This window comes from Phacochoerus africanus, chromosome 11 (assembly GCF_016906955.1).
Source record: "Phacochoerus africanus isolate WHEZ1 chromosome 11, ROS_Pafr_v1, whole genome shotgun sequence".
NCBI classification, from domain to species: Eukaryota; Metazoa; Chordata; class Mammalia; order Artiodactyla; family Suidae; genus Phacochoerus; species Phacochoerus africanus.
The window spans coordinates 102,552,551-102,579,392 of NC_062554.1; the positions used below are offsets into that span (position 1 = coordinate 102,552,551).

General features: G+C 40.5%; 1 protein-coding gene across 3 annotated transcripts in view; it reads right to left on the reverse strand.

Annotated features, from left to right (window-relative positions):
* Positions 1–26,634, reverse strand: part of NAPEPLD (N-acyl phosphatidylethanolamine phospholipase D) — a 50,260-nt gene extending 23,626 nt beyond the window's left edge. The window contains exons 1-2 of one of the 3 annotated variants that reach the window (XM_047754181.1): positions 26,277–26,634; positions 69–375 (exon numbers count right to left, since the gene is read on the reverse strand). In XM_047754181.1, coding sequence (XP_047610137.1) covers positions 69–375; positions 26,277–26,470 — 501 coding nt within the window. In that variant the 5' untranslated portion in view covers positions 26,471–26,634. The other 2 variants (XM_047754182.1, XM_047754183.1) reach the window with 2 other exon arrangements.
* Positions 26,635–26,842: the final 208 nt, after the last annotated feature.

Genomic DNA, 26,842 nt, shown 5'->3' on the forward strand with positions numbered 1-26,842 from the left:
TATGCCGCGGGAGCGGCCTAAAGAAATAGCAAAAAAAAGACAAAAAAAAAAAAAAGGCCAAATGCTACCTCTTTGGAACATGGAACACTGCTGTGATCTTTTTCCATTATTAGCCATCTGAGAACACTTGGAATAGAGAGATTTTTCCACGTTGGCCAAGGGTTAACAAATCTCCCATCTTTGCCTTTCTTTGATTTAGTTACATCTTCTTCGAGTCTGTAATCCAGCTTGAAACTTTTCCTGGAAAACCTAGAAGAATCACTTCCTCCTGAATTCCGTGAATCTTGACGCTTTCTTACAGCTTCTTTAGAATATTGGCTACTTGTCATCAGGGACTGGTTACTTTCATTTTCATCCATGTCCTTTGGTGAAGAGCTAAAAAAAAAAAGAGGGGGATACATTGAGCTTAACATAAAGACATTAAAACATACACAGTGTTATTTCTTAACCAATAAAAATTTCCTCAAACTTAAAAAAATGTCTCTTTTTTAGCTCAAACTTTCTTCTAGCAAAATACAATTTTAGAATCCAGTATTACTGCTTGCTAAATAGAAAACATGTTTGCTTTACTTATTACTGCCAAACCTTTTAAAAATCCCTCCTCTGCTCTAATCCAAAATGATCTGCTCTACCAGCCAGCATTTAATCATAGGAAAAATCTCCATTTCAAGGACATTCTGTAGAATAAAGTACCTTCATGAATCTATAATACCTTAATACCTGCATTTAAAAAACATTATTGTTAATAACCCCTGATAAGAAGGATTGCCTTAGTTCCTTGAGGACACTTCCATAATTCAACTGAATGACATAAAATCCTACCAGGCCTAGTCATATTTACTTTGAAGACAATCTGTTACTAATACCCCCTCAGAAAGTACAGTGAGTCCGAATGCCAGGAAAGGAGATACATATTAGTTGAGAGACATTTCAATAACTATTTAAGTGGTTAACAATACAAATTAGAATGAACTCAGATGTAGAACTGCAAGCATGTATCCTAGCTCTGGGACCTGAGGCAAGTGTCTTATCCTCTCTGTGCCTTGATTTCATCATCTATAAAATGAAGAGAATAATGCTACCTGCCTCCAAAGGGTTACTGAGAGGATTGAAAAAGCTAATATTAATAAAGCACTTAGAGGAGTTCCTGTTGTGGGCAGCAGAAACGAATCCAACTAGGAATCATGAGGTTGCGGGTTCAATCCCTGGCCTCGCTCAGTGGGTTAAGGATCCAGCGTTGCTGCGAGCTGTGGTGTAGGTCATAGACGCGGCTCGGATCCCACGTTGCTGTGGCTCTGGCACAGGCCATCAGCGACAGCTCTGATTAGACCCCTAGCCTGGGAACCTCCATATGCTATGGGTGCGGCCCCAAAAAGACCAAAAATAATAATAATAATAAAGCACTTAGAAACACATATGTAACCTATATATAGCAGATGTAATACACATATGTACATCATCATGTGTGTCACAGCTGTTGTCTTTACTGCTTCTACAACCACTTACACCATCACTTAACTCAACACATGGAAATACACAAATTGATACACAAAATTGAGAAACAAGGTAATAAGAATATGCATTTATCTGCCATAAATTTCCTCTCTTTCCTATTTTGTTAAACAAAACTTTGCTGTTTAAATATGCATACATGATACGTTATAACCTCAAGAAAAATAAACACAATAACAGCCACGAATTATTTTTTTGGCTACAATGATGTTTAAATAGAAATATCACCCAGGAGAGAAAGGGAGAGGGCTCAAACCCAGGATGAATATGAACACTCAACCAAAACTTTTTTCTTCTCCAAAGTGTCTAGAGTAAATAGAATATGGTCTGGAGAAAAACTAGTATTAAGAAAACACAGCTGGAGTTCCTGTCGTGGCTCAGCAGTAATGAACTCAACTAGTATCCATGAGGACAGGGGTTCAATGCCAGGCCTTGCTCAGTTGTCTAACGATCTGGCGTTGCCATAAGCTGTGGTGATAGTCACAGACGTGGCTCGGACCCTGTGTTGCTGTGGCTGTGGCATAGGCTAGCAGCTGTAGCTCCGATTCGAACCCTAGCCTGGTAACTTATGTGTGCCAAGGGTGCAGCCCTAAAAACACACACACACACACACACACACAAAACAGAAAAAAAAAGAAAAGAAAACAAGCACCAATGTGCACAGCTGCTCAGGCACTGGTGTCAGTGGGAGAGCCTAACAGCTAAGATAGCCTTACCAGCTTTAAACCTTGAGCAAATGACTTAACCTTCCCTTTCCAGCCCTCAACTGTCTAGTATGTAAAATATCTACTTATCTCAAGTGGGGTTTCAAAGGATTAAATGACATAATGAACATAAGGTGCTTGCCACTCAACAAGTGCTAATTCTTTTTTCCCTAATCCTGTTAACATCTAAATTCTTTAAATTCTATTAGAAAGCAACAGATCTGGGTGAATCACCTCTGTTCCTCTCAAAGAACTGCATTACGTGGGTTGTAATTAAGTTCAGGCTCAGGCCTTTTCAAAAGGCAGAAACAAAGACCATCCATTTAGATCTAAATCACTTAACAGATGAAAATATACAAGTTTAGAGAGTTTAAGTCACTTCTAGACAAGATAACATGTCTAACTGATGGCAGAGCTAACCTCACACCACCCCTTGTGATAAGAGAGTATTATTTGTTATAGGATACACAGACATATAAATATATTCATTAAACACACATACATAATAATTCTACCAAATAATTAATAAAGCATTGGCTCCCTGTTTTAAACCACGAAGAGATAAGGGGAAAAAAAGAAAAGGTCACTCCCATTCAAAAACCACACAAAGGAGTTCCCATTGGGGCTCAGGGGAAGTGAATCTGACTAGTACCCACAAGGATGCAGGTTTGATCCCTGGCCTCACTCAATGGGTTAAGGATCTGGCACTGCCATGAGCTGTGGTGTAGGTCACAGACACAGCTCGGATCTAGCGTTGCTGTGGCTGTGGCCAGTGGCCACAGCTCCAATTTGACCCCTAGCCTGGGAACCTCCATATGCTGCAGGTGCAGCCCTAAAAAGACAAAAAAAGAAAGAAAGAAAAATCTCAAATAATCTAATCTACCACCTAAAAGAATAAGAAAAAGAACAAACAAAACCTAAAGTCAGTAGAAGGAAAAAGATAATAAAGCTCAGAGATAAAATAAATAAAATACTGATTTAAAAACTAATAGGTTAAAAAAAAATCAATAATACCAAGAATAGGTTCTTTGAAAGGATAAACAGAATTGATAAACCTTTAGCCAGACTCACCAAGAAAAAAAGGGGCTGGGCTCAAAACAATAAAATTAGAAGTGAAAAAGGAAAAATTACAACTGACACCACAGAAATATAAAGTATCAGAAGAGGCTACTACAAACAACCATATGCCAATAAAATGGACAACCTATAAGAAAGGGACAAATTCTTAGAAAGGAACAATGTTCCAGGTCTCAGTCAGGAAGAAAGACACAATATGAATAGTTCAATCACAAGTACTGAATCTGATTTTAAAAATTCCAACATAGTCCAAGACCAGATGGCTTAACAGGCAAATTTTATCAAACATTTATAGAAGAAATAACACCTATTCTTCTGAAACTCTTCCAAAAAGTTGCTGACGAAGTAACAATCCCAAGCTTATTCTATGACACCACCATCATGTTGATACCAAAACAGGGCAAAGAGAAAGAAGGAAGGGAGGGAGGGAGGAAGGAAGGAAAATAACAGGCCAGGAGTTCCCGTCGTGGCTCAGTGGTTAATGAATCTGACTAGGAACCATGAGGTTGCGGGTTCGATCCCTGGCCTTTCTCAGTGGGTTAAGGATCTGGCGTTGCTGTGGCTGTGACATAGGCTAGCAGCTGTAGCTGTGGTGTAGGTCACAGACGCGGCTTGGATCCTGCATTGCTGTGGCTCTGGCGAAGGCCGGCAGCTACAGCTCCAATTAGACCCCTAACCTGGGAACCTTCACATGCCGCTGGTGTGGCCCTGTAAAATACAAAAAAAAAAAAAAAGAAGAAGAAGAAGAAGAAAATTACAGGCCAATATCACTGATAGACATAAATGCAAAAATCCTAAACAAAGTAACAGCAAATCAAATTCAACAATACATTAAAAGGATCATATACCATGATCAAGAGGGATTTATCCCAGGGATAGAAGGAATTTTCAATTTGCACAAATTATTCAATGTTAGACACCACATCAACAAATACAAAAATAAAAACTGTATAGTCATCTCAAGGGATGCTGAAAAAGCTTTTGACAAAATTCATCACTCATTTATGATAAAAACTCTCCAGACACTGGGCAAAGAGGGAATCTACCTCAATAAAGGCCATATATGACAAACATACAGTAACATCATTTTCAAGCGGTGAAAAGCTGAAAGAAGTTCCACTAACATCAGGAACAAGACAAAGATATTCCTCCTCACCACCATTATTCAACATAGTTTCAGAAGTCCTAGCCATGGCAATCAGAGAGGAAAAAGAAATAAAATAAATCCAAATTGGAAAGAAGTAAAACTGTTATTATTTCCAGATGACATGATAACCATATACAGAAAAATCTAAAGATACTACCAGAAAACTGCTAGAGCTCATCAATGAATTCAGTAAAGTTGCAGGATACAAAATTAATACACAGAATCTCTTGCATTCCTATACACTAACAATGAAAGGTCAGAAAAAGAAATTAAAGAAACAGCCCCATTTACTGTTACATCAAAGAGAATAAAATACCTAGGAATAAACCTACCTAAAGAGGCAAATGACCTCTGAAAACTCTAAAGACACCAATGAAAAACATCAAAGATGAAGTCTGTATGGAAACAAAATACCTCAAATATCCAAAGCAATCTTGAGAAAGAAAAATGAAACTGGAGGAATCAGACTCCCTGACTTCAGACTATATTACAAAACTGCACTCATCAAAACAGTATGGTACTGGCACAAAAATAGAAACAGAAATCAGTGGAACAGCAGAGAGCCAAGAAATATATCCACACACATGTGGCCAATTAATCTATGATGAAGGAGGAAAGAATATACAATGGAGAAAAGACGGTGTCTTCGATAAGTGGTGCTAGGAAAACTAAACAGCTACATATAGAAGAATGACACCATGGTAACAACCCAGGCGTCCATCGACAGATGACTGGACTAAGAAGATGTGGTATATATCACAATGGAATACTACTCAGCCATAAAAAAGAACGAAATAATGCCATTTATAGCAACATGGATGGAACTAGAGACTCTCATACTGAGTGAAGTAAGTCAGAAAGAGAAAGGCAAATATCATATGATATCACGTATATCTGGAATCTAATAGACAGCACAAATGAACCTTTCCACAGAAAAGAAAATCATGGACTTGGAGGACAGACTTGTGGTTGCCAAAAGGGAGGGGGAGGGAGTGGGATGGATTAGGAGCTTGGGGTTAACAGAAGTTACTGCCTTTGGAATGGATTAGCAATGAGACCCTGCTGTGTAGCATTGGGAAATGTTTAGTCACTTATGATGGAGCATGATAATGTGAGAAAAAAGAATGTATATATGTATGTGTAACGAGGTCACCATGCTGTACAGTTGAAAAACAAATGATGTATTGGGGAGACAAAAAAAAAACATTAAAAAAATATACAAACATCTCATACAGCTCTATATCAAAAAAACAAACAACCCAATTAAAATATCAGATCTAAAGAGACATTTCTCCAAAGATGACAAACAGATGGCCAAAAAGCACATGAAAAAAATACTCAACCTCACTAATTATTCAAGAAATGCAAATCAAAACAACATGGGGTATCACCTCACACTGCCAGAATGTTCATCATCACAAAGTTTACAAACAATAAATGCTCAAGAGGGTGTGGAGAAAGGGAACACCCATACACTGCTGGTGAGAACATATGCTGGTGCAACCACTATGGAGAACAATATGCAGGTTCCCTAAAAAAACTAAAAATAGAATTACTGTATGACCCAGCAATCTCACTCCTGGGCACATATCCAGAGAAAACCATAATTCAAAAAGATACACGCACCCCAGCATTCACAGCAGCACTATTCACAATAGCCAAGACACGGAAGCAACCTAAATGTCCATAAACAGAGGAATGGATAAAGAAGATGTGGTACATATATACAATGGAATATTACTCAGCCATAAAAGACAGTAAAATAATGCTATTCACAGCAACATGGATGCAATCAGAGATTATCATACTAAAGTCATAAAGAGAAAGACAAATATCTATGAGGTCACTAATATGTGGAATCTAATTTTTTAAATGATACAAAAGAATTTACAAAACAGGAGTTCCTGTCATGGAGCAGTGGTTAGCGAATCTGACTAGGAACCATGAGGTTGCGGGTTCGATCCCTGGCCTTGCTCAGTGGGTTCAGGATCCGATGTTGCCGTGAGGTGTGGTGTAGGTTGCAGATGCGACTCGGATCCCGCGTTGCTGTGGCTCTGGCATAGGCCGGCGGCTATAGCTCTGATTAGACCCCTAGCCTGGGAACCACCATATGCCGCAGAAGTGGCCCAAAGAAATAGCAAAAAGACAACAACAACAACAAAAAAAACTACTAGATCTGATCAATGAATTCAGCAAGGTAGCAGGATATAAGAATAATATACAGACAACTTACAGAATGGGAGAAAATAGTTTCAAATGATGCAACCAACAAGGGCTTCATCTCTAGAATATATAAACAACGTATACAACCCAACAGCAAAAAAGCCAATCAATCAATGGAAAAATGGGCAAAAGACCTGAATAGACATTTCTCCAAAGAAGATATACAGATGGTCAACAAACACATGAAAAAATGCTCAACATCGCTGGTTATAAGAGAAATGCAAATCAAAACTACCATGAGATATCACCTCACACCAGTCAGAATGGCCATCATTCATAAATCCACAAATAACAAGTGCTGGAGGGGCTGTGGAGAAAAGGGAACCCTCCTACACTGTTGGTGGGAATGGAAACTGGTACAGCCCCTATGGAGAACAGTTTGGAGATACCTTAGAAATCTATACATAGAACTTCCACATGACCCCGCAATCCCACTCTTGGGCATCTATCCGGACAAAACTCTACTTAAAAGAGACACGTGCACCCGCATGTTCATTGCAGCACTATTCACAATAGCCAAGACATGGAAACAACCCAAATGTCCATCGACAGAGGATTGGATTCAGAAGAGGTGGTATATATACACAATGGAATACTACTCAGCCATAAAAAAGAATGACATAATGCCATTTGCAGCAACATGGATGGAGCTAGAGAACCTCATACTGAGTGAAATGAGCCAGAAAGACAAAGACAAATACCATATGATATCACTCATAACTGGAATCTAATATCCAGCACAAATGACCATCTCCACAGAAAAGAAAATCATGGACTTGGAAAAGAGACTTGTGGCTGCCTGATGGGAGGGGGAGGGAGTGGGAGGGATCGGGAGTTTGGGCTTATCAGACACAACTTAGAATAGATTTACAAGGAGATCCTGCTGAATAGCATTGAGAACTTTGTCTAGATACTCATGTTGCAACAGAAGAAAGGCTGGGGGAAAAATGTAATTGTAATGTATACATGTAAGGATAACCTGACCCCCTTGCTGTACAGTGGGAAAATAAAAAAAATAAATAAATAAAAAATAAAATAAAATAGGGCTACTAGAAAATTTCAAAAAAATAAAAAATAAAATGAAGTCAACTGGAAAAAAAAAGAATAATATACAGAAACTGGTTGCATTCCTTTACACAATGAAATATCAATGAAGTATCAGAAAGGGAATGTAAAAAAAAATCTATCTTTTAAAATTGTAGCAAAGGAGTTCCCATTGTGACTCAGCAATAATGAATCTGACTACTATCCATGAGGATGGAGGTTCAATCCCTGGTCTCAATCTTTGGGTTAAAGATCTGGCATTGCTGTGAGCTGTGGTGTAGGATGCAGACATGGCTCATAACTGGTGTTACTGTGGCTGTGGTATAGGCTGGCAGCTGCGGCTCCAGCTGGAACCCTAGCCTGGGAACTTCCAGATACTTTGAGTGTGGCCCTAAACACACACACACACACACACACAAAGAAATAAACACAAAAATAAACAAATTGGACCTAATCAAACTTAGGTCCACAGCAAAAGAAACCATTAAAAAGCAAAATGGGGAGTTACCGTCATGGTGCAGTGGTTGAGGAATCCGACTAGGAACCATGAGGTTGCAGGTTCGATCCCTGCCCTTGCTCAGTGGGTTAAGGATCCGGCGTTGCCGTGAGCTATGGTGTAGGTTGCAGACGTGGCTCGGATCCCACGTTGCTATGGCTCTGGCGTAGGCCGGTGACTACAGCTCTGATTCGACCCCTAGCCTGGGAACCTCCATATGCCTCGGGAAGCGGCCCTAGAAAAGGCAAAAAGGCAAAAAAAAAAAACAAAAAAAACAAAATGGGAGCATGTATTTACAAATGATGCAACTGACAAGGACTTAATCTCAAAATATAAAAACAACTCATACAAGTGAACAACAAAAAAACAAACTCAACTGAAAAATGGACAGAAGACCTAACAGACATTTCTCCAAAAAAGAAATATAAATGGCCAATAGGCAGATGAAAAAATGCTCAATATCACTAATTATTAGAGAAACACAAATCAAAGCTACAATGAGGGAGTTCCCCTTTGTGGTGCAGGTGTAACAAACCCAACTAGTATCCATAAGGATACAGGCTTTATCCCCGGCCTCACTCATTGGGGCTGAGGATCTGGGGTTGCCATGAGCTGTGGTGTAGGTCAAAGACCTGGTTCAAATCCAATGTGTCTACGGTATAGGCCTGTAGCTGCAGTTCCAATTCAATCCCTAGCATGGGAACTTCCACATGCTGTAGGTGTGGTCCTAAAATTAAAAAAAAAAAAAAAAAAAAAAAAAACTACAGTGAGGAGTCCTGGCTCAGCAGAAACGAATCTGACTAGTATCCATGAGGACACAAGTTTGATCCCTGGTCTCACTCAGTGGGTTAAAGATCCGCCATTGCCAAGAGCTGTGGTTGTAGGTCATAAACGTGGCTCGGATCTGTCATTGCTGGGGCTGTGGCGCAGGCTGGAGGCTACAGCTCCAATTCAACTCCTAGCCTGGGACCTCCATATGCCACGGGTGTGGCCCTAAGAAGACCAAAAAACAAACAAACAAACAAACAAAACTACGGTGAGGTACCACCTCACACAAGTCAGAATGGCCGTCATCAAAAAGTCCACAAATAACAAAAGTTGGAGAGGGTGTGGAGAAAAGGGAACCCTCCCTACACTGCTAGTGTGAATGCAAGTTGGTAAAGCCACTATGGAAAACAGTATGGAGGTTCCTTAGGAAACTAAGGTAGAGTTACCATGCAATCCAGCAACCCCACTCCTGGACATAGACTCAGACAAAACTACAATTCAAAAAGATACATGCACCCCTATGTTCACAGCAGCATTATTCACAATAGCCAAGATATGGAAACAACCTAAATGTCCATCAGCAAATGAATAGCTAGGGAAGATGTGGTATACACACACAAACACACACACACACACACACACACACGTAGTACTGCTCAGCCTTAACAAACAAAATAATGCCCTTTGCAGCAACATGGATGCAACTAAAGATTATCATACTAAGTGAAGCACATCAGAAAGACAAATACTTATGATATCACTTATATGTGGAATCTAAAATATGACCCAAAAATCCTAACTACAAAACAGAAGATTCATGGATAAGGAGAACAGACTTATGGTTGCCAAGGGGGAAAGGGTTGGGGAGGGATGCAGTAGGAGGTTGGGGGTAGCAGATGTAAGCTATTACATATGGAGGTAATAAACAAGATTCTACTATATATATAGCACAGAGAACTATATTCAATGTCCTATGATAAACCATAACGGAAAAAATTTAATGTACACATATACACATTCTTTTTACACACACACAACACTGTACAGCAGGAATTAATACAACATTATAAATCAACTATACTTAGAGAGAGATAAAATGATAGGAAAACTAAAACTAAGAAAGATGGGTTCTATGTGTGATCCTGCTTTTAGCTTTGCAAACTCAGATAAAACTCTAACAAATCTAGGCTGGGGTTTCCTTATTTAAATGTAGCTGATTTCCTAATTATTTCTTGTTATACATCTGTCTCCAAAGCTAACAACATTAAGTGAAAATTCTGCCTTGATTTCAGGCCAACACTCAGTGCAGGAGACAGGCACACTCATTAGTCTATATACCCTGTCAACACCTGTGTTTCAAAAGGAGGTTCAAAACTTGATAAAGACCTTTACATTGTGCTAATTTTCATTCAATTGAAGATACCAGGAATAGTTAAGCACGCAATTACTTAATGTGCCACTAAAAAAGAAAAAATGTTATCCTTTTAGTCATGCATTATATGACATACCCTGATAGCAGTGATGTTATTAAAACCTGAATAAAACATCTTGAAATTAATGAAATATACCATTTTCTAGTGTTAGCCTAGGAACAATATCTATTAAGTTTCTATGCTCTGTTGTCTTAGCTTTTGAGCAAAATGGATTAAGTCAATAAACAGTTAAAAATGAAATTCATGGATAAAAAAAGCAGTATTTTCTTTGTTGACGTATGCTGTGTACATGCGTCCCACAGAACACTCTCCCTTTCATTATCGAGTGTACTTCCCACACTTGGACATATCTGCCCTCCCGCCAGTCTCAATGCCTGTGGAGGTTACCACCACTGTCAAGAGAAATCTGTACTGCATGCGAAAGCTGGCGACAGTTTAATTTTAACCTGCTATGTCTTGTGCAGACATTTCAATAAAATGAAGCAGTTTCATTAGCTATGTTATCTAGCAGTATTTTAAAAGGACCCTTTTCTTCACTAAAGATAGGAGAGCAAACATAAAATTGTGAATTTAGTGTTGTTTTAGATATCTGAAAATAGAGGTCTAACTATCTCCCAGATTTAACATTCAGCATCTCTGCTGGTATGTAATGGATGATCATTCATTTAGCATTTATTAAATGTCAAAACTAGGAATGATGATTTCCAATGTCATGATTCATGAGTATGTTGAAATCCCAAACATATACTATACTAGTGTATAATTTTTTGATTTTTTTAAAGCAATGCATCCAATTCTAAGCAGCTGGCAATTCGTAAATGTCAAAGAAGAATGAAACATTTGCTTTTGAAATAAAGCATTGTTTTTCAAAAGCATTTTACCCATGTGTGCAGTTATTGTGTAAAACATTTGTACTTGGCAGACTTGTCTTCACCAAATGTCATAGCTCAGACCCCTCCTATGTTAGAGACATGGGGATAAAAGTCCTTCTGCTCTTAAAGTTGGCAATTAATCTTTAAAGAAATGTAGAGAATATAGTTGATGATTACTAGATGGAATCTATATGTTGTCCTTTTTGTAACAAATTGTTCTTAAAAAAAGAACATTTTTATTTTATATTCACCAGTTGTCACAGGTCTTATTGCCTCTATATTTGCTTCTGGATTCCTTTTCCAAATTTAGCCATTGTTCACAAATTCAGCTGTTGTTCACAGAGGAAAGGAGGGTCAACAAATTAATATATTTAATTACCAAGGCTAATGTTGTGACAACTTTTTTTGGCAAGGCCAAAAAAACACAGCATGCAGAAGTTCCTGGGCCAAAGCCATGCCACAGCAGTGAACAGAGCCACAGCAGTGACAATGCCAGATCATTAATCTGCTGAGCCACCAGCGAACTCCATAAGACAACTTTTAATAACAATTATTGTGTCAAAAATATATTAGAATACACATGTGTATACTTATTTACATACATAATATACATTTAGACACATGTATATGTAGTATAACCCTACATGCCTCACTAAGCAATTTATCTTCACAACAGTAGAAAGTGTATTCTATGAGAGTCAGGAAGACAGGACTCCAATTCTCCCATTAACTAAAGTGTGAGTGCAGAGTACCAATCTCTCTAAACTTGGGCTTACTCACCTGCTAAATAAAAATAACTCCTAACTTTCTCCTTGAAGGATCATAATTAAGAGCAATGACATCATGGGGTAGTATTTCAGAGTACTATACAAATGTAAAATTATCACTATTAATTATATTCAGGAGAAGAATAAATATAATAGAACCTTTTGAGCCAACTGAGTTGTTTTTCAGGTGAAGGATAACATTCCAGAATTTTGGGTTCAAAAACCCACTGCTAAAATTTTTCTTAAAAATTTTATGCAAAAAAAAATAAAATTACTTTGGAGTTCCCATTGTGGCTCAGTGGGTTAGGAACCCAACTAGTATCCATGAGGATGAGTTTTGATCCCTGGCCCCACTCAGCGGGTTAAGGATCTGGCATTGCCATGAGCAGGAGGGTAGGTTGCAGACATGGCTTGGATCTGGTGTTGCTGTGGTGTAGGCCAGCAGCTTCAGCTCTGATTCGACCCCAAGCCTAGGAACTTCCATAGGTCATGGGTGTGGCCCTTAAAAGACAAAAATAAAAATAAAAACAAATAAATGGAAAGATATCCCAGGCTCCTGGATTGAAAGAATATTGTTAAAATGACAATATTAACCAAAGCAATCTATATATTTAATGTGATCCCTATCTAGCTACCCATGACAATTTCCACAGAACTAAAACAAATAATCCAAAGGATTCATATGGAAACATTTAAAAAAAAAAAAAAAAGAATTGCCAAAGCAATCCTGAGGAAAAAAAACTAAGCAGGAAGCATAACTCTCCCAGACAATACTACAAAGCTATAATAATCAATACAGTGTGGTTTTGGTATACAAACAGACCTATGGATCAATGGAACAGAATAGAGAGCCTAGAAATAATAAACCCACACACCTACAGTCAAATGATCTTCAACAATGCATGCAAGAATATGAAATGGTACAAGGAGAGTCCTCTCAGCAAGTGGTGCTGGAAAAGGTAGACAGCTGCACGTAAATCAATGAAATTAGAACACATCCTCACACATGTACAAGAGTAAATTCAAAATGGCTTAAAGATTTAAACATAAAACACGACACCATAAAACTCCTAGAAGAGATCATAGGCAAAACATTGTCTGCCATAAATCATATGACTGTTTCTTAGGTCAGCCTTCCAAGGCAATAGAAATAAAAGCAAAAATAAACAAATGGCACCTAATCGAATTAAAATGCTTTTGCACAGCAAAGGAAACCATTAAAAAAGGGAAAAGACAAGAGTTGCTGCAGTGGTACAGTGGGATCAATGGCATCTCTGCAGCACCTGGACACAGATTTGCTCTCTGGCCCAGCACAGATCTGGCATTGCCACAGTTGCAGCATAGGTCACAACTACGGCTTGGGTCTGATCCCTAGCTGCGAAACTCCATATGCCATGGGGCAGCCAAAAAAGAAAATAAAAATGAAAAAAAAAGAAAAGATAACCTAAGGAATGGGATAAAATATTTTGCAAATAATGCAACTGACAAGGGCTTAATCTCCAAAATATACAAACAACCCACACAAGTCAACAACAACAAAAAAATGGGCAGAATACCTAAGTGGACATTTCTCCAAAGACATACAGATGGCCAGTAGGCATATGAAAAGATGTTCAACATCACTAATTTATTAGAGAAATGAATGAGGTACCATCTCACACAGGTCAGAATGGCCATCATCAAAAAGTCTACAAATTAAAAAACCTGAAGAGGGTGAGGATGTGGACAAAAGGCAACCTTCCTACACTGCTGGTGGGAATGCAAGGTGGCACAACTACTATGGAAAACAGTATGCAGGGAGATGCCTCATAAAATTAAAAATAGAATTACCATATGATCCAGCAATCCTACTCCTGGGCATATATCCAGACAATATGCCCTCTGTTCATAGCAACACTATTCATAATAGCCAAGACATGGTAACAACCTAAATGTCCACTGACAGATGAATGGATTAAGAAGATGTGGCACATATAAAGGAACACTACTCAGCCATAAAAAGGAATTAAATAATGCCATTCACAGCAACATGGCTGCAATGAAAGACTCTCATACTCAGTGAAGTAGGTCAGAAAGAGAAAGACAAATACCCTATGTTATCACTTATATGTGGAATCTAAAATACGGCACAAATAAACTCATCTACGAAACAGACCCACAGACATGGATCACAGACTTATGGTTACCAAAGGCGAGGGGGATGGAGAGGTAGGGACAGGGAGTTTGGGGTTTGCACATGCAAACTATTACATTTAGAATGGATAAATAACAAGGTTCTACTGTACAGCACAACAACTATATCCAATCTCCCGGGACAGACCATGATGGAAAAGAATATAAAAAAGAACTTATGTATATATATAACTGAGTCACTTTGCTATACAACAGAAATTGGCAAATGTTATAAATCAACTATAATTTTAAAAAGTAAAAAAAAAATTACTTTATAAAAAGTCTAAGTGTCCCTCTCTTTACAGAAATCACAGTATCTTCTGTTTAAGAACTAAAAAAAAAAAAAAAGTTCTCTTGTGGTGCAGAGGGTAAGCATCTGGCTTTGTTACAGCAGTGGCTTGCATTGCTGCTGTGGCATAGGTTCAGTCCCTGTCCTGGACCTTCCACATGCCTTGGGTCCAGCCAAAAAAAGAAAAAAAAAAAGCCTTTAATCTGTTTTATAAAGTGCTCATCTGATTACAGATGGAAACATTACTTTGACAAACAAGAAGGACAATACACACACTGGGACCCTCAAAATGAAGGCTGCCCCTCACCCACACGTTGAATCTAAACCCAAGTAGACTGCACATCTGGGAAACACCTGGCAAGGAATCCTAACATACACCAATCACAATCCTCCAACTCAGCTAAGCTAGCTTACCTTCCCCTAGAAAATAGGACCTCCTGGCCAATCATGCGCTGTTTCCAGGCTGCCTCTTCTAACAAGTTCTATAGAATTTGCTCCTGCCCCAATCCCCAGGGACTGGGGCTCCACAGCTTGTGAGGCCCTGAACTACCCTAATCCATAGGCTGTTACCCCTTGAATAAAGACAGCAAACCTGTTACTAAACTGTGTTATTTTTGTCATTTGACACAAATAATTCACAAAGCAAAGTAATGCTAACTTACCAAGAGCACACAGGACCCAGAATAGTTTTGAGAGGGATGAATCAATGTAAAACCAGACTCCGTAGGATGCAAATTAGAGAACAAGTTTTCTTTCTAAAAAGTAGTCAAGAACAACAAATGTTCTTGATGCTGGAATGCCAAAGGCTTTGAAAATTCTTTGTTATTAGGCAATATCCAATATATTGAACTAAAAGTCACTTCACAGGCTCTTTACATATTTTAAGTCATAAAATAAACACTAGGTGCTTCCTCTACAATGGGTGTTTTTCCTATATGTAAATAAGCAAAGCTTTGATGAGAATTAGAAACAGAAAGCAAGATAAACAACCAGCTTAAGACTAAAGTCCATTTAAAAATATCACTTACAGTATCACAACTGGTATCTTTGGGATAATCAAATTAAAATGGCACATTATGGCAAATTGAGAAAACAAGCATAAAAATAATATTTATCAAAATGATAGTTTTTGCCTCCTTGATATCATAAAAATACCAAACAAGAAGTGCAATTCATTTGGGATATATAAATAATACATAAATAATACACCAAATTATTTAATTGGAAAGGGGGGGAATAAGAAAACTAACATGATGCCTGTAAAAGTTCAAAATGTACCCTAAATATGTTAGAGGATCTTAAAAGTTACTATTTCCTGAGAACTATGTCCAGACACTCATGTTGCAACAGAACAAAGGGTGGGGAAAAAAATGTAATTGTAATGTACACATGTAAGGATAACTTGATCCCCTTGCTGTACAGTGGGAAAATAAAATTAATTAATTAATTAAAATAAAATAAAAAATAAAAGTTACTATTTCCTAATTCAAGATTTCAACAAAAATATACTTTGAAAATATGATATCTCTCTTTCCCTCCCTCACATCTCATAATCAATTATGCAAAAAGAAAAGCTTGTTTTTAAATCATAACCCATTAAAAAAAAAAAAAAAAGAATGGGAAAACATGTCTTCACAGTTCCTGGATAGGCAGGAAGGGTAATAAGAAAAACGCAATCTTTTAAAAACTTCTGACTTTAGGAGTTCCCATCGTGGCGCAGTGGTTAACGAATCTGACTAGGAACCATGAGGTTGCGGGTTTGGTCCCTGCCCTTGCTCAGTGGGTTAACGATCCGGCGCTGCCGTGGCGCTGTGGTGTAGGTTGCAGACACGGCTCGGATCCCGCGTTGCTGTGGCTCTGGCATAAGCCGGTGGCTACAGTTCCGATTCGACCCCTAGCCTGGGAACCTCCATATGCCACGGGAGCAGCCCAAGAAATGGCAAAAAGACAAAAAAAAAAAACTTCTGACTTCAGTCCTGGTTCCAACTTTTGCTCTACTGAATTCTGCAACCTTTAAAAAGTCACTTATTATCAAGGCTCACTTTATTCATCTGTAAAATGAGAGGACTTAGCCATACTCGAAAAAGGCCATCCTTCCACCTGAATATTCTAACAATCTTTGGATGCACCAAAGAGCCAGCTAAGGCCACCAAAGAGCTGTCCCCTCCAAAGTGGCCAAGGGCCTTGGACTGCTGCTCCCAAGCTGCAAGCCCTGGTAAGCAAGTTAGCAGCTCAAATCTGGCCACTTTCCCTAAGGCCGAGTTAGGAGGGGATAAGCCAAGTGTTTTTCACCTAAGAACAGCAAAGCCAGCTCCAAGAAGAAAATGTGGTTTCACAGGCTGATCAGGCTGACGGGGAGTTACTCAGAGCATAAAGTACTTCAGAAGACATTTCATGACAAATCTGATACATCAAATAGCCTTAGACTTCCAATCTTAAAATACAATTTCAGATACAATGTGTAAGGGCCTGTACTTACAGCATATTTAAAGTCACACTTAACATCTACTACATTTAAGTTCTAAACCCTCCAGGTACAGTGAGCAACACAAGCCCCAAGCTTCAAGGATTCAAAATCCGCAGGAGGAAAAAAAATCACAAGCAACCATACAGTTATCGTGTTTACAAAAAGTATCAGCTCTGAATAATGAAAACAGTAGCCTTTAGAATAAAGCACTTCCAAAACAACTAGCCCAAAATCTTGACGTGATAAGGAACACTTTTCCTTACATGCCGAGTGGTTCATACTGACAAGGAAGTTCTGTGATCCACGGGGTCAGAGATGCTGAAGAGGCTCTTAAGCTTTTGAAAGCAGCCAACAAGTTAAAGGGCCCTGATGTCGACAGAGGGTAATGGAAAACAAGAAAGTCACTAGAGGGGTTATGTGAACCTCTGATTCGTTTATGAACGAACGTGGCAGAAAGGCAGACAATTATTCTGCCCTGGATGTCAGCCCTGCTGATCCTCCGTGAGAAAAAGGTCAATGACAAAAAACAAACCAACAGTGGCGGCTTTTTCAAGGAAGCAATGCCCAGGGCAGTACTGGGGTCAGGACCCGTTTGGCCCATCACCTGACAGTTGTAACAGCAGGTTCAGAGTGAAGACCTTGCGGATACTCCCAAGAAATCAACTAATAGAATATTAAAGGTCTCTTTTTTTTTCCCCCAGGACCGAATATGGAAGTTCCCAAGCTAAGGGTCAAATCGAAGTTGCAGCTACCAGCCTACACCACAGTCACAGCAACACAGGATCCAAGCTATGTCTGCGATCCACACCACAGCTCAGAGCAGCAATGGATCCTTAATCCACTGAGCAAGGCCAGGGACCAAACCCCAATCTTCACAGATACTAGTCAGGATCATTACCCCTGAGCCACAATGGGAACTCCATTTTTTTTTTTTTTTGTCTTTTTAGGGCCGCACCCTCAGCATATGCAAGCTCCCAGCACAGCACAGCCACAGCAACGTGGGATCCGAGCCTCGTCTGCAACCTATACCACAGCTCACAAATCGAACCCACATCCTCCTGGCTACTAGTCAAGCTCCTTACTGCTGAGCCACAATGGGAACTCCCCTTGTCATGCTTTCTCAGCTTTAGTTTCCTTGTCTGCTGCCTATTCATAAGACTATTGGACAAAATGTCCATAATCCTTAGCCCAGTGCCTGGTACACAGTCAACCCTCAATAACTAAGCCACTGTTTTACTATGACCTAAACACTATTTAATAAGGGTTAGTAGAATACTATTCCTGTTTGAAATTTCTGCACTAATAGGACAGGGGGACTGTGGGCAATGGTATGAATAAACTGAAAGAGAATAAACTCTGGAATGTCTTTTGGTTCTTATATTTGATTAAGAGAAGCCCTGGTCTTCCTGTAATTCACATAACTCTTTAAAATAAATATGAAACTACCATGCTCTACAGGATTCCAATGCAACTCCTGTGACCCCCACCAACTTCTCCAGATACACAGGAGGTTCTCATAAGCCTTGACTGCATCCTGGTTCTGAAACTAATAATCTTCTCCACCCTTACCCACTTCATCTCCCGGTATTGCCCCCCAGGGAACAAAAATGTGCAAACTCAAAATCCTAACAGTGGCCACTTCCACATCCAGCACTCTCCCCAGAGCTTGAGCCCTAGTTACTGAGGTTCTTCGGCTCAAAGGAAAAATTTCCCACAATAGGAACAAACCAAACAGGCAGGCAAGGCCAGCTCCAGTTAAATGTCCCCTAAAGCATGTCCCTGTTTTCCATCTCCTACACAGGTAACCCTACTAACCTCTGACCTCTCCCAGCTCCCCTTCTGGGGGGGTCAAAACAGGTTATCAAGGAGGGGTCTGATTTCAAGTAAGACTGAAAAGGGGCAACATGGGACTCCTCCCTAGAGTATTTCCCAATCGACCCTCACTTCTGGCTGCACATCACATCCACCTATGGAGCTTTTTTAAACTAACCAGAGGCTCCTGAATCAAAATGTCTGCTGGGGAGCTCCCCAGGTAGTTTTTAAAACCTCTGTGGGTGATTCTGATATGTAGGCAGGATTGAGAACTACCACTCTGAATCAGCCATAGGCACAAAGACAGCATTTAGGAAGGACCAAATTTGATACCCCCAAATTTACACCAGGGTGGCAGCTGCCAACAATCAAGCCTTCTCCTCCCGCCCTACACCCTAAATGAGAAAGGTGGCCTTAACCCAGGATGGCCACACAGTACCAGGACTGGGAAGACTACACAGCTAAGGACAAAGTTTGATGGGTCTCAGGCTGGCACTCAGTCCTGAGTCACAAGTTCAACTCTATGCACTTAGGAAACCAACCCCTGCCCCCCCCCCCAAAAAAAGGAAAAGAAACACACTCAGGGATGGGTCACACTGTCTATAATAACCCATAGCAGCCTGTACACTATGAGCGCCCAATAAATATTTGTTAAACTCCTAACTACTCTTCCCTGGGATAGAGTTAATTTTCTGTGTAAGAATCTGCTGGGAATCCCATTATAAGCAAAGCAAAAGTAACCAAAGGACAATGAGACAAAATTCAAGAAGGGCATTCTCAGGGTTCCCATCATGGCTCAGTGGTAATGAATCTTACTAGTATCCATGAGGATGTAGGTTCAATCCCTAGCCTCACTCAGTGGGTTAAGGATCCAGTGTTGCCATGAGCTGCTTCCAGTGTAGATAGAAGACGTGTCTTCGATCGGTGTTGCTGTGGCCGGCAGCTGCAACTCAGATTGGACTGGGAACTTCCATATGCCGCAGGTTCAGGCCTTTAAAGGGGAGGGCATTCTCAGAATTCCCCCTGTGGTGCAGCAGAAACGAATCCAAGTAAGTATCCATGAGGATGTGGGTTCGATCCCTGGCCTCACTCAGTGGGTTAAGGATCCAGTGTTGCCATGAGCTGTGGCGTAGGTCGCAGACACAGCTCAGATCTGGCGTTGCTCTGGCTGTGGCGTAGGCTGGAAGCTGTAGCTCCAATTAGCCCCCTAGCCTGGGAACCTCTACATGCCACAGGTGAGGCCCTAAAAAGAAAGAAAGGTGGGGGGGGAGGGGGAGCATTCTCACCGAGTCTACTAATGTGGAGATAAAAAAAATTAATTGAAAAATCTTAGGGAATACTTGAGTGATTGAATTCTATGACGGTGAAGTGGTAACGAAGCGGTAAAGACCAGAAGACACCTACCATAAAGTCCAGTCCCCATTTCTCCTCAGTAACAGAACTACACTGGGGTAGCTATACACTGGTTAATGACTACACCTGCCCGCCTTCCAGCTAGGGACTGCCATGTGGATAACACTTTGGCCAATGTGACAGAAGCAGAAGTCTTACTTGGCACTTCCAGTCTCCTCAAAGGAAAGGAAAGCATTCTTGATTCTTCCTGCATCCCGCTGCCTGGAGTCTTCCTGAGCCATGAGTCTGAGGGCCACTTCCTAGGAATGGCATAGATAACCAGGACCTCAGACAGAAGCCATATACCAGGTCTGAACCTTCCAACTCTGGATACCCCCCCAATCTAATCCTAACTGATACAGTGACCATAATGTGCAACTCAAGCTGCAGCATTATCAGCTCAAACAACAAAACCTGGAGCTGATGTTTGACAGGCCTGGCTCCCTTCCGATAAGGAAGTAGCACCCCAGTAAGCGCTCTTTCTCAGGATAAAGCAATGGCTTACCCAAGCAGACTCTTATCAGGGATGAAGCAAGTTTCAGACCCCCAGCAAAGCCCTACCACCTTTTCCCTTACCCTCTGGCTATAAAAACAAGCAGTCAACATCTACTGGGGGTTGGCTTTCCCTGACCATCGGAAGGCATCCTGCTGTACTAGCAGCATTTATTATCTCAATAAACTCATCTCTCTTCTTACCTCACTCGGAGTCTGGAAATTCTTTTTTCAACCCATGCTTGGACCACAACACACACCTTGCAAGCTTAGGGAAGCTATAAAATCACAAAAGGTAACTATCCAAAAATAGAGCTTTCCCAATCCAAACGTGCACACAGAGAGCTGCACACATGATTGCTATACTTATACTATTTATTGAGCACTTGAATGTGTCACTTTATTGTATATTATCTCACTTAATTCTCACAACATTCCCACGAGACAGATATTATCCTTGTGTTACAAGTGATGTACTGGAGGTTTACAGAGTTTAATAGTATGCCTAAAGTCAAAAAGCTGGTAATAGTTGTACCTGGAAATCCAGCTCAAGTTGATCAGATCGCAAAGCCCATGCTCTTTCCATTAATCATACTGAATCTGCAAGGATAATCCCATAAATTTATCTTGAACAGATACCTAGGTTCTAAAGTTAGTAGCACACAGTCAACAGTATGGTCTGACAAGGCTAGTCCTTCTTTTTTTTTTTTTTGGTTCCCAGGCGAGGGGTTGAATCAGAGCTGTAGACACGAGCCTACACCAGAGCCACAGCAACGCGGGATCCGAGCCGTGTCTGCAACCTACACCACAGCTCATGGCAACGCCAGATCCTTAACCCACTGAGCAAGGCCAGGTACCGCACCTGCAACCTCATGGTTCCTAACCACTGAGCCATGACGGGAACTCCAAGGCTAGCCCTTCTTGCTTTCAACAATGTCTTTTATCCTTTCAAAGTAAAAAGCACTTAGTAGACACTCAATAAATACTAGTTCCCTTACAACTGCCTTTTTTTATTTTACATGGAGATTTCAAATGATATAACTAATCTATTTAATTGCTTAACTGTTCTCACTTAAAGTTACTCAGAAAAGAACAAATAGTATTTCAGTCATATAAACAGAAAATATACATGGAACCCTGGAGATAGTTTCCTTGCCTTGAAAAGATGTCTTTGAGTTCATCCAGCATATAACCACTGGCATTTTATCCTTCCAATTGGAAGAATTTTTAATCAAGTCCCATGGAGAGACACCTTCATTTAAGGTGTATTCAGGTAAAAGAATCAATACCTGGGGGCTTTTCCAGTTTTAGCACTGAAAGCCCTGTAGCCTGGGAAAACCTGGAAGACATCAATCTATGGCCACAGGGTACCATTTATATGCATAGTAATGTCTCCAACAAAAGGTATTAAAATATGAGAAGTTTATACTAAATTGGAGATGAGTATTATAAAGTATGATTTTAAAATATTCAGAGAGCTAAGCAAAAAGAAATTAAAATAATCATGCTTACCCAAAAGAGTGTTGCCAAGAACATCTAAAGTTTATGTCAAATTCCTCACTATGATATTTCACATGTGCCCCAGCATTCACTTTCACCCAATTAAAAAAATGGGCTCTGAACAACACACATACACTTACACACCACAAACATTTCCTCCCCCTATAAAACTGAGACACAATGAGGAAAGAATGAGAAAGGAATGAACTTTCAAGCAAGAATTTTAAAGTACAGGCAATTCTCAACTTACGATGGTTCAGTTTACGATTTTTCAACTTCACAATGGTGCAAAAGCGATAGGCATTCAGTAGAAATCCTACTCTGAATTGTGAATTTTCATCTTTTCTCAGGCTAGTCATATGTGGGCTGAAAAACACTCCCTTGCCATGCTGGGCAGTGGCAGCAGAACACAGCTCCCAGTGAGTGACTGGGATCACTGGCTATCCATCAAGATGGTAAACAACCCAAACACTTAGAACCATTCCCTTTTTTACTTTCACTACAGTATTCAATAAATTACATGAGCGAGTTAAGACTTAATTGTAAGATAGGCTTTGTGTGAGATGATTTTGTCCAAGTGTGGGCTAACATAAGTATTCTGAGCACATTGAAGGTAGATCAAGCTTAGCTACAATGTTTGATAGGTTAACTGTATTAAACGCATTTTCAAATTATGATATTTTCAACTCACATCATGGCTATGAGGACATAACCCCATCCAAAGTCAGGAAGATCTGTACCTCATCTCTGTGAAATGGTGCAAAAGTCTAATTTAGATGTTTCAGCTTTGTGGTATCATGAGAGGATAAAAACTCTTGCACAAGTAGAAACAGGAAATCTGTTAGGTTAAAAGAGTTTGGACTGGCCACAAACTCTCTAAGGTCCTTTCCAGCTTGAACGCTCCATGACTCAAATCATCTCTGTGTGACCCCTTTCTTTTACTGATAAAACAAGTCAGGTCAGAGAGTTACCTGACACTCCTAGGGTCCAGCTCAAGCTGGTGACGGAGCCTGGACTGTTGATTCACCATATTCTCACCTGAATTATTATGCTTGGAAACATTTAGAACCAAGAGAGTGTGTGGTCAGCATGGGAAGATAAATGACACATTTCACCATATCAGGGGTTTTTCATTTAGTTTAGCTGATAAACAGATAAACTGGCCTCAAGTTTTAAAAAAAGAACTTTCAGCTCAGAAACTCTTTAAGCTGTCATTAGTTACTTCAACCATACAAGAGCACAATACTCTTAATATATATAGTAGTACTTCTCATCAACTCTCTGAACAAGCCACAGAATTGAATATAGTAACTTGAAAATAAACATCTTTGTAGTTTGAAGGACCTTCAAAATACAAAAAATTACTTTCAAAACAAATTACTGCTATCTTCCAGTTGTCCTAGCATCAGGATCTTTTGTAAGCAAAACAGTTATCTACCCAGTTTAAGGATGGCCAGTAACAATGAGGAAGCTTGGCATTTCTTTATTCTGACAAATGCATTCTTCTGAGAGAGATTACAAAAGAGCACAGAAGTCTATAAGCATTTACTGTTGGATCAATATGTTACTGTCTCTTAATCTGGGAAGGCCCCCCAATTAAATAAACAGGAAAATCTACAGCCTCCAAGGGGAAAGAAGAATAGTTCTAGGTAGCAGGCACATACTGAGTTCATTTTCAATTACTTTCAAATTTATGCTGATCCATTCAAATGCCAGCCCTGTGCTCTGTCATAGCCAATAGTACTGACCATTCACAACCAACAGGTTTAGGGGTGCAACCTAGGGCTGTGATGATGACCAAAGCTTGCTGATCCAAACCACTCTCATCTTCACAATTGATACCCTTTTCAAACAAGAAGCAGCAGTTTATATGCATATTCTGTCAAAGGGCAAGGCTGCTGTGCTTTCTTGGGCAAATGATTGAATCTCCCAGACTCTCAGTTTCCTATTTTCTTCATCTGTGGAAGTGGATTAATAATCTCACAAAGTGCATGTCCATAAAACCAAGCTAAAAATAAATATATAAAAGAGTACTTGAAAAAACTGTGTAAATTATAAAGTTATAATACATCATTTAACCAGGTAAGTTGATAAAAACTAACTGCTCCTGGGGATATGTGAGTTCATACATAGTATGTCACAAATACCTGTTAATAAAGTATTTAAAAATACACTAAGTGGTTATTAAATTTAAAAGACAAATCAAGCAAAGTATTTTAAGTATAGACAAGTAGAATTCTTCAGTATTCTACCAGCTAGAATGGTACAGGACTTTGTACATTATGCTGGAAATCATATGGGTGATTTTTTTAATGCCAGTGTTATACATGCCCTTACAGGCCTTCAGGATAAAAGTGCTCGTTAACCATTAATTACAGGCACAGTTCACTTCCCCAATAATACTTCAATGAAAACATTGTCTTCCAGCTACAGCCATATTCTAATTTACAAAAAAAAAAGGGTAGAATGGAATGGAAAAACCCACAGCTATCTACCACTACAAAGAAAAAGCAGAATCAAACAACAAACAACAAAATTAAAGGCAAATGCTACTTTTCCAAACACAGACAAAATGTTCTTAAAAATCCCAATTTCCCAAACTCACTAATAATCAAAGTAACATAATACCCTTTTTCAAATACATGAAGATGACTACCACCTAAACAACCAAAACCCAAACCCTATGATGGAATACTAATATTAAAATGTCCTTCACACAGTTGAAACTGGACTAATTAAAACTTAAAGTTTACAATATCAAATCTGCACAATTTGAAATCGTGAATGAAAATAAGAGCATGAGAAATGGACCAAGCATTTTCCTCTCTTAGAGACGCAGGTATTCTTACAGCAGGAAAGTCTGCAGGATATAACCAAATAAAATCTGAAAATTGTGACATTTTCAGTTTAATTTCAGTTTGAACTGGAGTCAATCTCTCTCAAGTTTTAAACAAGCCCTAAATTTCTTCTCTAACAGACCTAATATTTTCTTGCAATAAAATCAGACTACCGTGTGACATAGGTAATCTTTTCTTTTTAAAGAGTGCATAACTTCTTTCTAAACGACATCGATGTCTGAGGATAAACCAAAACCAATCAAAGTTAAAACAGAAATGGAACTGCTAAATAACCATTGTCAACAAAGATGGAAATTAATTCTTAATTTCCAGAGAGCTGTATCTCAGGAATGATTTCTCTCAGTAAATTAATCAGATACAGCAAACATGTCATGCTAATAAGCCAAAGTAAACCAGGTGAGTCATATTATAGATAGATCAACCGCAGTAAAGGCAAGGACAAGAAGAAAGTGACTTTTTAAAGGTTATCTTTTCTCATTCCCTTAATACCTTCCAGGTTCAACTGAGATGTGATGCATCTGATGAAGAGTATTTATCTCAACTACCAAGATTACAGCTAGTTCTACCCAAAAGCGGGGGGAACTATTTGAATAACTGTCCTGAAAAGCCTGCAATAATACTCAATTTGAGAAACAAACTACCACCGGACAGAAAACTCAAGAAAGCACGGGCTTCCAACCACCCCGCCGCACCTTGCTCCAATCTTTCGCTCATTCCGTGGTTAACTTTCAAGATCAAATGAGAAACCTGTTGGAACGGATTTTTACAAGATAAATACTATCGGTGAAGCAGAAATAAATTACTCTAAGGAAGTAGTTCACCCACTCGTTTACAATACAACCAAAAGATACACCCACATTTATTCCAATCAGTGAAGATGCAACCTAGAAATGTGCAGAGAAGATAGGACCCATAACAAAAGCCAAAGACGGCTCCCAAGTAGAGTAAAAAATCCTGTGGCTCCTCACCCAGGCAGCTTCAGAGATGCGGGCTCCCCACCTCGCGATGTGTGGAAATTCCAACGAATCCCTGCCACTCACAAGCGCAGCATCTCCAGGATGAGGCAGGGCTCGGGAGCAGGAATCGACTCACAGCCCGCTCTACTCCGCGAAGAGTCCAAGCAGCCCCAGGCCGGGGCGTGAGGCCGCTCCACCCAAAGACCCAGGAGGAAGCGAGGCGCGCCGCGCTGGGGAACAGCTGGCGGGCGGGACCTGGAGAGGCGGGCGCGGGGGCGTGGGGGCGTGGGCTCACCTGGCGCAGGGGGAGGCCGAGAGCGCGCGCCGCCGCCGTGGCCGCTCCTCTGCTACCGGCCACAGCGCCCCGGCGCAGCGGGAGGGGCCGCGGCGGCCGGCGGCCGGGTTCCTCCGCCTCCGGGCCCGCCGCGCCGGCTCCGCCGAGAGCGCCAGCAGCTGCAGGCAGCGCCTCAGTGCTCGCCGCCTCACCATCCTGGGACGAGCTGGCGCCGCGGCCCACCGGGCGCCCCGAGGCTGCGCGGGGCCCCAGCCCAGCTAGATGCCGTTCCGTGTCGCCCGGTCACTCACTTATTGTGACCTTAGAGCCTGCCAGCTCGGCGCGGGGCCGCCCGGCCAGTTCCTACCAAGATGGCCGCCCCCGCGGACCTCGGCGCGGAGGCGCGCGTCCCCCCCTGCCGGCCCGCCCGGGCATCCCCGACACTCTACCAGCCGTTCTGACACGGCCTGGCTCCCTAGACCACCTCCTAACTTTCAGGTCGCAGGAACACCTGCCTTGTCGCACTCTGGTCCTAATTTCTAAAATTAAGAGGGATTTGGCCTCTCCCAGCCTGCACGATCATAGTA